Source organism: Anopheles merus, chromosome 2L (assembly GCF_017562075.2).
Source record: "Anopheles merus strain MAF chromosome 2L, AmerM5.1, whole genome shotgun sequence".
In the NCBI taxonomy this organism is placed as follows: domain Eukaryota; kingdom Metazoa; phylum Arthropoda; class Insecta; order Diptera; family Culicidae; genus Anopheles; species Anopheles merus.
In genome coordinates this window covers 43845635-43860400 of record NC_054083.1, presented here as the reverse complement: position 1 = coordinate 43860400, position 14766 = coordinate 43845635, and the positions used below count along the sequence as shown (strand labels likewise).

At 50.8% G+C, this 14766-nt stretch overlaps 3 protein-coding genes across 3 annotated transcripts; 1 reads left to right on the top strand and 2 right to left on the bottom strand.

The window, feature by feature from the left end:
* Positions 1 to 16: 16 nt before the first annotated feature.
* LOC121593080 (DNA repair protein Rev1) lies at positions 17 to 3746 on the bottom strand. Its single transcript, XM_041915147.1, has 2 exons — positions 3580 to 3746; positions 17 to 3519 (listed from the first exon to the last, which is right to left on the bottom strand). Exons 1-2 carry the CDS (start codon positions 3625 to 3627, stop codon positions 28 to 30), a joined length of 3540 nt encoding a protein of 1179 aa, XP_041771081.1. The 5' UTR covers positions 3628 to 3746; the 3' UTR covers positions 17 to 27.
* Positions 3747 to 4406: 660 nt separating this feature from the next.
* Positions 4407 to 4945, bottom strand: LOC121593095 (MICOS complex subunit Mic10-like). The gene is made up of 2 exons (XM_041915166.1): positions 4743 to 4945; positions 4407 to 4595 (listed from the first exon to the last, which is right to left on the bottom strand). Exons 1-2 carry the CDS (start codon positions 4816 to 4818, stop codon positions 4459 to 4461), a joined length of 213 nt encoding a protein of 70 aa, XP_041771100.1. The 5' UTR covers positions 4819 to 4945; the 3' UTR covers positions 4407 to 4458.
* A 276-nt stretch (positions 4946 to 5221) lies between these two features.
* Positions 5222 to 14453, top strand: LOC121593081 (YTH domain-containing protein 1). The gene is made up of 4 exons (XM_041915148.1): positions 5222 to 5545; positions 5912 to 8805; positions 9533 to 9568; positions 9639 to 14453. The coding sequence occupies exon 2, from the start codon at positions 6009 to 6011 to the stop codon at positions 8796 to 8798; it is 2790 nt and encodes a 929-aa protein (XP_041771082.1). The 5' UTR covers positions 5222 to 5545; positions 5912 to 6008; the 3' UTR covers positions 8799 to 8805; positions 9533 to 9568; positions 9639 to 14453.
* The last annotated feature ends 313 nt before the right edge of the window (positions 14454 to 14766 follow it).

The window sequence follows — 14766 nt, the reverse complement described above, 5'->3', positions numbered from 1 at the left end:
GTTAACGATACTGTACTCTACTATAAGCTAATCCTTTTTATTGCACAATTCACAATCGATATTCCCCGGCACGGCCAGCCTTCTCCCGTACATCGTGAGCATCTGCTCCTGAATCGGCCGAACGACACTGCAGTACGCACGATGCCAGAAACAGCTGGCCGTCTGCTTCACCAGCCGATGCAAGTAGCGTAAAAATAAATACAACTGATCCAACGACTTGTTATCGCTCAACAGCTCCAGCCCATTCTCTGCCAGTAGCAGCACATCGTACTCGTACGGTTCCTCGGCACTGTTGATCCATTCTTCCACCAGTTCGCGCCAATTCTTGCGCCGCAGAATGTTGGGATCTCGTGATGGTTCACCGGATGCGACATCCGGTACAGCAGCCATCACTACTGCTTTGGTCGGTGTTCGCAGCTCCTTCGCTGGACTGCTGTCGGGTGTTACTAGCAGCGGTTCCTCGAACTCTGGCTCGTTGCACGTAACTACCATGTTGTCCTTGTTCAGTTCGATCTGTTTCTCAACCTCGAGGCGCAGGTGCAGCGGAAGGGCTTGTAGAAATTTAAGATCGACTTTAATTTTCTGGTCCGATTCCGTGTCGGCGCTGGCCGTGTGCTGTGGAGTGACCGGCGATTGCCACACACGGCGAGCTGTGTCCCTCGCCGGCGATACCTTCACTGGTGTCTTTTCTACTGGAGGCTGAAGTCGATTATTCGTCGCTAGCAATTGCTGCTGCTGCTGCTGCTGCTGTCGGCGGTAGTCGCGTATCGCTTCTTCGCGGATGTCCTCGGGAAGGGCAGCCAACACTTCCGGATCAAGCCCGGCAGGCAGTTCGCTACCGCCACTGCTGGATGATCCGGCCGCACCGATTAAAAATTTCCTCATCACGCCAACACTTTGTGTCGTTTTGGCTGGGTCCTTTCGCCCCGACAATGAAGCCCATTTGGGTGGTCTTCCACGGCGGCCTCTGGTGCTTGGCTTTGATGCACCGGCAGCTTTTCTGCTAGGGGAATACGTTGCATTATCCGTTCGTTTCGGGGAAATAATCGGACTGTAGTCGGATTTCGTTGGAGTGATATAAGATTGCCGCACCGCCGGTGGAATCGCTTGCACGGCGCTGTTACTTCTAGAAGTACAAGGCTGCTGGTCGTCGGGTTGATAAAATGCGCCATGCTGCTGTCTACTGCTTTCCGCCACCATTGCTCCATCGTTGGTAACCATCGTTACCGTTTCTTCCACGGGCTTCCTCTTGTCTTCCACTTTCTGAAACATGCTCTTCAGTCGGTTACCAGCCTCGCTGCTGGCCGGATGCTTCGTTCCCTCGAATTTGGAAATTTGTATTCCAATCCCCCTCAGCTCGGACGGTGCAATTGCAAGCGTTCGCATCAACCCCAGTACAGCACCTTCGATCATGCCACGATCGTCCGTGTGCTGGCGGAGTGGCTGTGACTTGGTCACCACATCGCACAGCCCGTGGCCCATAAACTTTGCCGTCTCTACTGGCGCCTCGGGCGACCGAACGAGCAGCTTGACGGTAACGAGCTTGCCTCGCTGACGTAGCTCCACCAACCGGCGATGGATTTCCTCCGTCAGCTGGCGCATGAACCGGTCCACCTCCTGCTCGGTGCTGAACCGTATGCCATAGTTAACATCGACCGACACCGATTTTCGGCCCCGATCGTACACTAGCGGCCGCTCGTCGATTCCACGGCAAGCGTTGTACAGCGTTTCGCCGAACTTTTTGCCAAACTCCGTCTGTAGCACGTTCTTGGGGATGGTTTGCAGATCGGCACACGTGACGTACGTCATCTTCTTCAACCGATGCGAAGTGCTCGGCCCCACGCCCGGCAGTTCGGCAATCGGGATCACCTTCATGTACTCCTCCACTGCGCCCGGCACAAGGTGATACTGTCCGTTCGGTTTGGCCCGCTTGGTGGCCATCCTTGCCTGCAGCCGGTTTGCACCGATGCCCGCCGAACAGTCACACCCGGTCGCGGTCGATATTTCGTTCCGCACGTACGTCACAAACTCCATCACGCCTACCCCAGTCGATTGCAGCAGTTCCGTCAAATCAACAAACATTTCATCGCAACTCACGGCCTCTATGTCGAGCGTGTAGCGCGCAATTGTATCGTACAGCTGCTGTGCCACCTCCCGGTAGCCGTCGAAGTCGTACGGAATGGTTTTCAGCTCGGGACATAGCTTCAGCGCGGCACCGACAAACATGCCGTTCTTAACGCCACACCGGCGTGCCTCGTAGCTGCAGGATGCAATTTCGGAGAGCGAATTGTGCTCGTCGATCGCGGCCAGGCGTGATTCGATCGGTATGTCCGGTGCTTTGTACCGCTCCTCCAGCCGCTTGTGGTACAGCTCGATCTCTAGCGCACGGTTCTGTCCGGGATGGGAAGGGACGCGTGCCTCGGAACCGCGGGAATGTGTCACAGCTACCGGGAGTCCTCGAAGGTGCGGATACTTACGCAAACCGACCGACACGAAAAAGCAATCCATATCGATGTGCATGATGTAGCGGGCGTTCGGTTCGTTGCTGAAATCACATTCTGGATGATCTCGTGCACCGGCACGACAAAGACGCTCTACCAGCGTGGCTCGAGCCGGAAACGAACCGGTCGCCTTTTCACGCAGCTCGGCGACGTACTGCTTAAAGCCTGCCCCAAGCGTCGCGATGTGGTGGAGACGGGAGTTGTTGAAAAACTCCGCCAGAAAGTTCGGATCCGTTGCTGTGAGCGACTGCTTCGAGGTGGTCGGTTTATGTGGACTTTTGACTGTTGCGCTGGATTGAACGGAGCTTTCCACTGGTGGTGGATCCTCTTCCCCAAACACATCCGGTGAGCACTGGGGTGAAGGCTGGCTCGATGTTTCCTGCCCATTGGAGGTTGATGGCGAACTGGCAACGTTTGCCGGCACCGCCTTAGGGGGTGTAGTGTCGACTGGAATGTCACAGTTTTTGGTTTGCTCCTCCGACTCGGACGAAACCGTTGGTTGCGGTGCCATATTGGAAAAGTTCTTCAGCATGCCCAGCACGTTAAGACACTCAGTACGGCTGATGTCGTTCGGATCGCCATCATTCTTCACAACCGGTTTAGTTATATCCGTCGTACGGCTTGCCGATGGGGCCAACAGCTTGGAGAACGCAAGCTTCGGCTGGGACGGCTTGTGCTGCGTGTACAGCAGATAGCGGGAGTAGTCCAGCAGCTTGCCCTCCTTCAAGCAGTCCACCACCCACCGCGGGCTGATGATGATTTCCGACGTAATCGAGCGCACCTTCACGTCGGGCAGGATGGTGGCAATGGTGTACGTGGTGTTCGGGCGCTTGTAGTGATGAAACACCCCGCCGTGCATCATCATCAGGCGCTTCAGCTCGTCCGCCGACGGGTTCGTGTAGCCGTTCACGAAAATCGATACACCGGCGAACAGGTCCGACTGCTTTTCGCCTACGTTTGCTGAGCTGTGCCGAAACTGGTCCTCCAGTTTGGCGATTTTGGCATCCATGTAATCGCCCTGTTGAGAGAGGTTTCCGTAGTGTGGAGTGATACACAATAAGGATCACTTTGTTCTTACCCATCCTTCAAAGCCTGTTTCACTTGGTAATTTTTCTTTTCGCTTCATGTTGGGAAGATTCTAATGCAATGCATATTTTCACTTTGAGCGACAAGTACACACCGATGGAAAGTGATGCAAAAGCGCGCCCAAACTGTCGTGAACAGCCGTGGACTGGCCGTCGATAAAGCTGCCGTGAGACGTAAGCTGTGTGAAATTATGGACGCCGACTGACAGTTTGACAGTTGATTTTGCTGCATCGCCACACGATCATCATGAGACCGTGCAGACATTGTTGATGAAAGATTAAATAAATGAAATCTGATGAGGAAATCAACATCTTTACTATCAGTAAAATCATTATCGTATACGATCTACAAAATGTCACGTATTTCGGATGAAACTGAATCTATTTGTCAGTTATTTTTTTAAATGATTATGCCTAGCTGTTTTTGTTCGTCGTCTCACCGCAGCTTAACAACACAGCAATGAAGACGTCGCATCCCGACTTCAGCTGTAGCCTAGCTGGTAGTTCGTCGCGATTATCATTGAAATTTTTGTTTCTTCCAATTCTAGAAACCGATTTTAATCATGCACGCCACCTTCCAGAAATATATAAGAAATATTCGATTTTGCATCGTTTTGCGATGGTACGATTGTCTACTGATCGATGTGTCGGCTCCCGCAACAGCAGAACCTATCTCAAATCATACCGGAATCGTCTCTTCACCTAAGGAATTCGCTGGAACACGCGGTATAATCCGTTCCTATTGCGTGGATCTTGTACGCCAAGGGGAAGATTCACATTTTCGGACATTATCTAGAGTTAGTGTTTTCACCGGGATAACTTATGGTTGGCAATTGCTAAGCCATTGCTGATTTAATTCAATACATTCTTAATTACTTGGCCGAATTTAGGGAACGTTCGCAGTTGTTATAGGCAACACCGACGCCAAACCCAGATCCCATGATGATGGGCCATGCACGGCGTTTGAAAAATACAAGCGAAAAGACCGAACCAAGTATCATGCCTCCGCCTGAAAAATAAACGAAATGCATTGTGTATATCAGGCAAAGAGCAACTACTGCAAGGTGCTACGAGGGGGCGATAGCCACATCGTTACATAAATGGACAAATTATGAATGGGGGCCGTGGGACTGACGCACTGCATGCGTACACTTACCAAACTTCAACAGCGTGTCGGACAGGCAACGGTCCACTTTGCGTCCGTACTGGTCTTCGGCGAATGTAGCGGCCATTTCGTTAGCGGTTTTCCAAATTAAATCGTGGCCAATGGTCGGAATCTTCGGCGTAGCTGGAAGTGTAGCTAATATTGTTATCGATATGTTTTGGACGATTGGCGCAGGGCAGCGGTGCGAGGGCGCCGTCATAACATGCCAGAAATGTCAAAACGATGACAGCTGATTTCGAACGGTTTTGCTGCAGGGGCATTGTTGCTGCATGGTTTCGAAGCGATTTTATAAAAAGAAAAGAATTTGCGTAAATATGGTCATGCAACTGACTTGCAGTTACTTAACCATAAAATTTTAATTATGTTTGTGCATTTATAATTAATGTACACATTTATTTTCATGATTCATAATTCGCAATCCCAGCACTGCTGTCCGAAACGTTTCTGCGAAAGTGTCAATCCACAAAAGCGCTACTTGGGCAAACGTTCTGTGCGAGTGAAATAGAGCAGACACAGAGCGATCGGGTGGTGGTGAAAATATTCTTAAATATTGCCGAAAAACAATGTTAAAATAAGTGTGTATGTTTAACTAGGCTAAAGTGCGTACCGAAATTGCTAATGTGACTGTTTTCCGCCGTTGGGTATTTGCAAGCCATCGGTCGTTCTATTCTGGGTACGACGAAACGCCTTCTTCCTCCGCACTGCAACACTTCCTCCGCTTCCTGTTCCTCCTTTGCTAAACAGTTTGCATCGGAACAAGGGCAGGAACAGGAAACCAGCCACCCTACTCGCAGGTAATTGAGAAAAGATGCTGTTAAAAGTGGTGCAGCGGGCATGGTTGTGTTTTTATTTTGTTTGTAAAGTTGCGTGAAAGTAAATGCAGTGGTGGAAAGGTGAAATTAATGTCGAATTTGCTGTTTTTGGGACGTTTTCTAAGGATCAAAGGCAAGACCTTAGACCAACCAGTCCGGCTGCCTTTGTGTGCTTTCTCTTGTAGAGAAGTGTGTTCTGAAATGTGAAAAATTATTAGTTCCCCCCTTGACGCGGTTTTGTTATTGCAGCTGGGTGTGTGAAGAAAAGTGAAAATCGGAGGAAAACTAACTTTATTTTCTTTCCTTTCATGTTCAATCAACACACCGACGCGGCCGACGTGAGTGTAGTGGTGTGCGTGTGCTTCATCGTCGGAGAAACCGTTAGTGCGAGCGAGAGAGGGAGAGCGAGCGACAGCGCGTTTGCTTACACACCGAAAGAGTCAAGATGGCCGATCTGGACGCAGTGAATCTCGGATTAGACGAGACGGAGCGGGATATTGCGGAGGCGCTGGAAAACTCATACGACACCCGATCGGAAGCGTCCGGCGATGGGGATGCGGACGAGCCGGACGCGGACGAGGCCGACGGGTCGCATCCATCGATCAGCTCGGTTAGCTCGGCCGAATCCGACTCGGTCGGTACCGATCTAGAGGAGGAGAACAACGACGACGACGGCGACGGTGGGGCAAGCGGCAAAAAGAAAAAGGGCGACGCAAAACCCACCCCAAAGCAGGAGAACGGTGCCGCAAAGGGAAAGGAAACGACAAAGAAAAAGACGAAGAAAGCTGCGGCGGATAAGACCGACGGCGACAATGCAAAGGATGAGGAGCAGGAGGAGGAGGATGATGACGACGACGATGAGGAGAATGATGCGGAGGAGGACGAGGAAGAGCTGGACGATCCCATGGAAGAGGACGATGATGATGACGACGACGACGAGGAAGAGGATGATGAGGACGAGGAAGATGATGAGGAGGAGGAGCAAGGGCGCCGTAGCAACAAGCGGACAAAGAAAACTAAAGCAGCGTCGGCAAAGGGGGGAGCTGCGGGCAAGAAGAAAGTTGTCGCCAAAAAGGCGGCCGTTGCCAAGCAACCGCCCAAAAAGAAAGCTAAAACTGCGGCTACCACTACACCTACCGCGGCCGAGAAGAAGGAAGGCGCTGAAAAGCCAACGGCTGCGGAGAAGAAGAAAAAGAAAGCGGCCACCGGTGCATCACAGGATGGGAAGAAGTCCGCCGGCAAGAAGAAGGAGGACAAGGAGTCCGCCGCTGGCGGTGCGAGCAATGGTCCCGAGGAGAAGGAAGATGCAGCCAACAATAGCACCAACAATGCGAACGACACGAGCACCAGCAGTAGCAGCAGCAGTAGCAGCAGCAGTAGTAGCAGCGAGGCCGGAAGCAAAAAGGACGGACGCAAGTCGCGCAGCCGTAGCCCGGCGTCCGGTGCGCCGGAAGCGAAGCGCAGCCGCACGAAGGCGGCCGGCAATGCGGCCGGCACGAAGAACACGGTCAAATCGTACGACTACGTGACGAAGATCAACTACCTGTTCCGGGAGGCGCGCTTCTTCCTGATCAAATCGAACAACCACGACAATGTGGCGCTGTCCAAGAGCAAGGGCGTCTGGTCGACGCTGCCGCCGAACGAGGCCAACCTCAACCAGGCGTTCCGCGAGAGCCGCAACGTGATACTGCTGTTCTCGGTGAAGGAGAGCGGCAAGTTTGCCGGGTTCGCGCGCATGGGCGCGGAGGCGCGGCGCGACCTGCCGGCCGTCGACTGGGTGCTGCCGCCGGGCATGTCGGCCAAGGCGCTTGGTGGCGTCATCAAGATAGACTGGGTGTGCAAGAAGGAGCTGCCGTTCACCAGCACCTCGCACCTGTACAACGCCTGGAACGACGACAAGCCGGTGAAGATCGGGCGGGACGGGCAGGAGATCGAGCCGAAGGTGGCGGAGGAGCTGTGCCGGCTGTTTACCGAGGACACCGGCATCGACATGACGCCGATACTGAAGAAATCGAAGGAAGCGTCCAAGCTGATGAAGGAAAAGGCGGCATCGAAGTCGTTCCGCCGGCCGCCCAACTTTGGCCGGCCCACGTCGTCATCGTCGGGGCTGCGCAGCCGCAGCAGTGGTGGAAGTGGGGGCGGCGGCGGCGGCGGCAGCGGCGGTATTGGCCCGATACGGCGCGGTGGAAGACGCATGTACCCGGGCCCGAGGGGTGGAAGAGATGGCGGGGGTGGTGGTGGTGGCGGTGGTGGCGGCGGCGGCGGCGGTAGTCGTTCCCATGGGGGGAGCTCCATGTTTGCACCGTACCGGAAAGACCGACATGGCGGAGGCGGAATGGGAGGAGGCAGCCGCCACGGAGGTCACGGAGGTGGCGGGATGGGCCCCCGCATCGGCATGGGCGGTGGGAGCGGCGGCGATGGAGGCGACCGTGGGGGCGGCGGTATGTCGCGAGCCGCTGCATTCGGGGCGATGCACCATCCGGCCCACCATCATCGCTGGGCGGATGGGTACAGCTCGACTGCGGCGGCCGAGGCGTACGTGGCCGACTACATGCGCAACATGCAGAACCAGCTGCCCCCGATGCCGTACGCGCCGCCGCCCGGGTTTCCCGCGATGCCGCTACCGTACGATAATATGCCACCGCCACCGCGGTACTACGATGGGCTGCCGATACCGGAGTACCAGCTGCCGCCCGGTTCCATCCCCGGCAGCGTGACCGGAGCCGGTGGCATGCCGCCTCCCCGTAGCCATGCGGCAGCAGCGGCGGCCGCCGCCGCAATATACGACAAGCGTGCGTACGAGCAGATGGAGGAGTTCATGTGGAAGTCGGCCAACGGGATGGGCGCTGGCGGTGCTGGTGGCAGTGGAGGCGCCGGTGGCGGCGGTAGCAGCGGTGGCAGCCAGGGAGGGCTAAGCAGCGCGGTCGGAGGGCTGGTGGGCGGCCTGGCGACGATGAAGGGACCGCCCCCGGTACTGCCCAGCCACGGTTACCATGTGCCGCCACCCATGATACCGCCGATGCACCATCACCACATGCACCGGAAGAACGACCGTGGAGATGGCGGCGTGGGCAATTCGTCCGACCGTGGCGGACAGCAGCGGGGTGGAGATCGCGATCGGTCCAACCATCGCAGTGACCGTAACCAACAGCATCGCGGTGGTGGTGGTGGCGGCGGCGGTGGTGGTGGTGGTGGTGGTGGTAACCGTGGATACAACAATCGTGATAGACGATGATTCGAAGGTAATTTGCAGAATAGTTGACATTACATTCTCTTTAACCTTATCGAGTGATAGACTTTAACAGAGTGAAAATAGACATTTGCCACCAATGATCGTGGTGGGAGCTCGAAATCGAACTTACTCGATTTTAGTGTTCGGATTCAATTCCTAAGCCGATTCCGGAGTTCACTCCGAAGCCAATTTCCGAGTTGACTCTGGAGCCGATTCTGGAGTCGACTCCGAAATCAATTCCGGAATCGGCTCCGGAATCAGAATCGGTTCCAGAATCGGACTTTACCTGGGAATCGCAATTTGCCTCGGTAACGGAATCAGGATTTACTCCAGAAATGGAAAAAGCTCCGGGATGAGAATCAGTTCTTGTGATTTAAAGGCCTATTCTTATGGCGATGTCGATACCGATTCCGTTTCGAAGTCGATTTTGATTTCGGAGCCACTTTCGACTCCAGAGCCAATTTCGATTCTGAAACTGATTCCGATTCCGGAACTGATTCCGATTCCGGCCGACTGATTCCGATTCTGGATCCGATTCTGGAAACAGTTCCGGAGCCGATTCAGGAAACAATTCCGGAGCCGATTCCGCAACAAATTCCGGAGTCGATTACGGAATCGGAACTCGTATCCGTCAAAAACTTCATTTTTCCATCACTAATCGAAACGCAACACTAACGATTCTTCCCTTCTCTTCCTTGCATGATGCCGCGTGGAAACATCGCCTGTAACGCAAACAGCTTCACCGTCCTACCAGTATTCCCCGTACGATCAGCGTTAGTATTAGGAGGGCGGAGGCTTTGGGACGACCAAACTATACCACCTGCTTTCCCTTTTCGCCAACAGATGATGGTGGTGCATCGTACTAATGCACCTTCCTTGCAAAGCATTCATCACGCTACGTCGCCGGAGGCTTTGCCGTCACTCCATCCCCCTCCGATCTTCGTGTGCAATAACGTGTCTGGGTGTGTGTGTGTGTTTGTGTATGATGGCGTCCCTGCAGATATTTCAGGACCGTATCCACAACACTGCAACATCTCCATTTTGCAGCCAAACAGTCTCCCTATCTCTGTCTGAATGACCTCGCCCATTGAACAATGCGTTCAGAGCGAGGGGTAGGAACTTCCACATCGCCGTCACAGCAGCATTCATCTCACCGGAATAAAACCTATCGCGCGTTGCTATGGACACCAGAACGTGCGAGCAGCAGCAGCAGCGGGCAATCAAGTTGCCTGGATTTGCCACCTTTGCAGTCTTAAAGCTCCAACCACACACCGTACGGAACGCGGTGAACGGATGCTGTGTTGCGTTACGGACCGGCACATTCCTCGTATCTCGAGGAAGGTGTTAGTCCCGCCAACGCCATCGGCAGCAGCATCAGCAGCAGCAGTGTGAGCACAGAAGTGCATCGATTCGGTTCGGTGCATTGAAGTTGCGTTGGCGTCTACTGCGGTTGTGCGCGAGTGCGATTTACGAAAAAGCGAAAAGAAAGTGCGGTCGAGTGCATTTTGTTTATTCTTCTTAAGTTCTGTGAAGATCATGGCGTGGCGCGGGTATGTTACGGTTCCGGTGTTTTCGAAGTGTGAGTTCAAAGTGTGATATGCGAGCGTCATCCTGGCATTTGCGGCGTAACATTTTGCTGTAGGCTCAGATCTCAGAGGCATAAGAAACCAAGAAAATGTGGAGGGGGCGGCGGCGAATCAGTTTTTTTTTTTGCATACAGCACCAACGCGTGATGCGCAAGGATTTTGTAGATTAGGGCGAACAAAGGGAAAGTGAATGCATTCAGCATAATAACGGTGTGGCTAGAGGCTGGGGCGCGTGTATGTGAATATAGTAGGGGAAAAGCGTTCTATTAAGCGGACTAGTATATATTTTAATATTACAAAAATCTACAAACAGCGGTAAAGAGCGAAAAACAACAATACACAGGCAACAACGGCGGTGCTAAAGCGTAGGGATTGGAAAGTTAGTTTTCAACAAGGAATAGAAGGAGGAGCTTCTCCTTTAATTTGCTCTTGCAAAACATCCTTTTACTACGCGATACATATAGCAGGCGAATGCAAAACAAAAAATGAACTCTATTTTTTTCCTTGCGGAAAAACAGCAAATCCTACTACTGAACTTCCGCATAAATAAGCTGAAAAACAAAACCACAAACCAGAAAAACAGTGAATATGTACATCGCGGCGATTTAATTATGCATTAGATAAGTATGAGCTAAGCATTAGTTTTTTATGACCGACCGATCGCAACCGTCATGAAGCGATCCACATTTAATTTAAACGACACTAAAAAAGGACGAGAGAGATAGAGAGTGTCTATGTGTGTGTGTGTGCGTGTGGTTGTGTTTATGTTTTCGACGATCGCTCATAAAAAATATGGTTAGAATGCTAAGAAGTTTGGTGGTGCAATAAGAGAAAATCCTTAAGCACAGACGGTCGTGAATATCGCGCACCGCAATTCTAGGACAGGCAAACAACAAAACAAATTTGCGTGCGCATAAGTGTTTTTTACTAGTTTTTTTTTTTTTTGAACAAAAGTGTGTGCGTGTTTTTAAAAATCATTTCGAACTTTCGGATAATCGTCCGACCCCGTTTGCGATGGAAATAAATTATTAAATAGGCATAACGCGTATGCATCTGGTAGAATGTTAGGCACGAAAAACACAACTATAAAACCAAGCACACACAACACAAGAACACACAAACACACGAAAGCTGAAGTCTATTGCGATAAAATAGGAAAGATAGAGAGAGAGAGAGAAAAAGGAAGAACGCTCTGCCGCTACAATCTCAGCCACTCTTGGTAATAGGAAGTTACTTACAGATAAGCAACACTAGAGCGTTTGATGGAAAAGAAAAACCGATATCATCGCCCACAAACAAGCTTACCCAGGACGAATGTGTAAGGCTTTGTTACACGATAGCCAGCAGCAAAAATGCAGACGCAATACGACAAGGGGCGACAAATGATCCCTTGCGCGTGGCTAGTAGGAATCTATGAACATTTTTACGCTAGTGAACCACCACCCTCTCCATCTACCCGCAATTACACACTGTCTTAAGTCGTTCGGCAGCAAAATGCTACTACAACCTACACGCAGTATAAATGTATTCAATAAAGTTACAACAACAAATCCAATAACCAATCCCCCCGTAACCGAACCACCAATAATAATGGACCTTCTTGTTGCCTGTTTGCGCCACAAACGGAAGCGCGCACGTGCTACTATTGAGTGTCTGAAACGAAATATAGAGTGGTTCGATCGAAATGGACTTGTGCTTTGCAGCGCGAAGCACATAGCGGGGAATCGAGGGCTCCGTCGCAAGAAGGAAGATCCCCAGTGCGCGTGAATATTGTGGCCAGTGCTTCGTGGAGTGCGTGTGTGTAGCTAGATGTGTGGCATACGATCGCCGAAATCCTCTCGCAGAGAAGAGGGTACCTGGGGGACACTCTTGCACATCAATCCCAAACATGTGTCTTCGCCCCGGGAATAGTGTGTACGAGTGAAGAAGAGTGGGGTGGGGCGTACTATTGAGCGAGTTATAAAAACGGGGATAATTGTGGGCGATCATGAAAAATCAAGAACTGTTCAAGCGGCTCTCCCACCTGGGACATATCCTTTTGCGAAGGATTACCCAACGCTTTGATCATGATCATCATCAGCCGCCGCCACCACGTGTGTGTGTGTGTTGCTGTCGGCACTCGCCAGTGTGTTCGTCCATATTTACCTAAAAGTGCAATGATTTAGTAAAAAAGAAAGAATGAAACGAAGAGATCCGTTCGATCACTAACCTGTGATGATTGTGCGCGTACAACGAACGATCGATCCCTTCCCCCGATAGCAACGTTGCTTAGCCTGCTTTGTCCGGGGGGATCCTGATCGTTGTTTGGTGCATGGTGTGTGTGTGTGTAATCGACGAGCTTATTTTTCATACCCATGAACTTACCGTCCACATGCACACGGCGTAATATATACAAAAAGAAATAGAGCGAATGATCGATGGAGAAGGGGATTGGGATTGAAGTGTGTGTGTGTTTTCTAAATCCATCCATCGGTGGGGGAAAAAATGTGTTCAAATCATCCATAATGGCTCGTGAAAATGGTGGCATTTAAGAAAAAAGGGACCCTTTACTTCTAAAAAGGACTACCAAATATATCCATGCCCGACAGAGGAGTCCTACGATTTAAGGTTCGGGTTGTGAGCAAGAAGAAGTGCAACCTTTTTTGCATGCATCCCCTGTATGGTGGAGGAAATACAGGGCGTGAGGTTTTGTGAGCGAACGCAGCAGAGTGAAGGCAGCCTCCCCGGCGCGCACACGTGTTTGTGAGAAAGCATGAATTAAGAGACTTTACTTTTAACTGGCTGCAAAACCAGCATTTCTCATGTAGTACGCGTGTGTCGTCTGCCAGTGTCTCTAATGATAGATTCTATGAATCTCACATCCTACTGGATCGACAAATAGTGCAGAGTTTACTACAACTTCCACTACTACTATTGTGTCCCTCCCGCACCCATTGCACTTTCTATGAAAGTGCATATCATCAGTATCAGCAGCCTGTGCAGTTGCGTAGTGCGCAATCGTTGGTTGCATGCCAAACGGCACGAAGAAGGAAGAACGCTGGTCCGCGAATCTCATCGGGAAAGCATTGTTTTGCTCTCACTTGTACTTGCAAACCTTGCGCGCGTGGTGTGCTTGATTAGTATTCCTCCCCTTTTCAGCGTGGAGCGGGAGTGTAGCTGATCGCATCCAACGATGGAGAACGTCGCGTTTGCCACCGGGAATACCTACGCCCAGCAAGGTATACATCCGCGGATGTACGTGCTTTGGAAAGTCGACCGATGTGCACATACCACGACGTGCAAGCCCAGCCGTGCATCCTAGGGATGCATCTATAGACTGACGGCGTTATTCTGCAGTGCAAGAAAAAATCTTTCTCTACCGGATTTACCGGATAATCCATGGCTGTGTGGAAGATGGCCCCTAAGTATACAAAAAAAAAAACGACGACAAAATTTCCTTAAAAAATGTGGGTTTTTTTCTAGTGGGGGAAAGCTCTAGAGCGAAAAGAACAAAAACTTTTGGGTACGGAGTCTAGGATACGTTTACAGTGCTTGTTGATGATAAAATCTAAATTCTTCTTTTGCTAAACGATTTTACTTAATGTGAGGTAAACGATCCCGCTTTGTTGTGCGGGACGCTTTGCATTTGTGCCTATACTTTACTAGATGTGACTTTTACATTTTAAAACATACATGGACAATGTGGGTATTACCTCTTGCGCCCAGGATATATTTTATAAATCAGATACAGAGAGAGAGAAAGAGACAGTTTAGTGTGAAAATCTCGTTTTAGAGAAGTCGTATTTTAGTTCCTTATTTGCAACACCAAATCATATCAAAGATCGTTGAGTGAAAAATATTTAAAAATTGATACTATTTATCGATACTGTCCTTGAGGATAACTTTTAGCCGAGTACAAGTTGCTGAAACGCGTGAAGTAGCAAATCGTTAGCAAAGTAGTTGTGCAAAACTGTGTCTATGAATGGTAAACGTTTCCTTGACCGCAGATTTAGCTGTACACCGATTGATGTTACTAGACTTCCTGATACCCAAGACAAATATTTATTAGATATACATGCATACATTAACGTGATTTCGTCGCCGCTTTGATTGATTGTTTACTTGTTTTCATCTGGTTTAGTGAGTTTTTGATTTTTTGTTTTAGGTAATTGCTCTTCCACTTTGCCACTACAACCCCGTAGTTGGTCTAGACGGGGTCTACTTTGTCCCTATTTGGTTTAGAGATCTGGCATTTCCGTGACTCATTTTTACCCACGGGCCGGATATTCAGTTCTAGGGTGATGACGGTCCCGATAGCATTCGACCCATGTTCGGCCTACAGATGGTTGGTCCAAGGAATCAGTAATTGGAATTATATAACTGAACCTTTGGTTTTAGACTTTGAA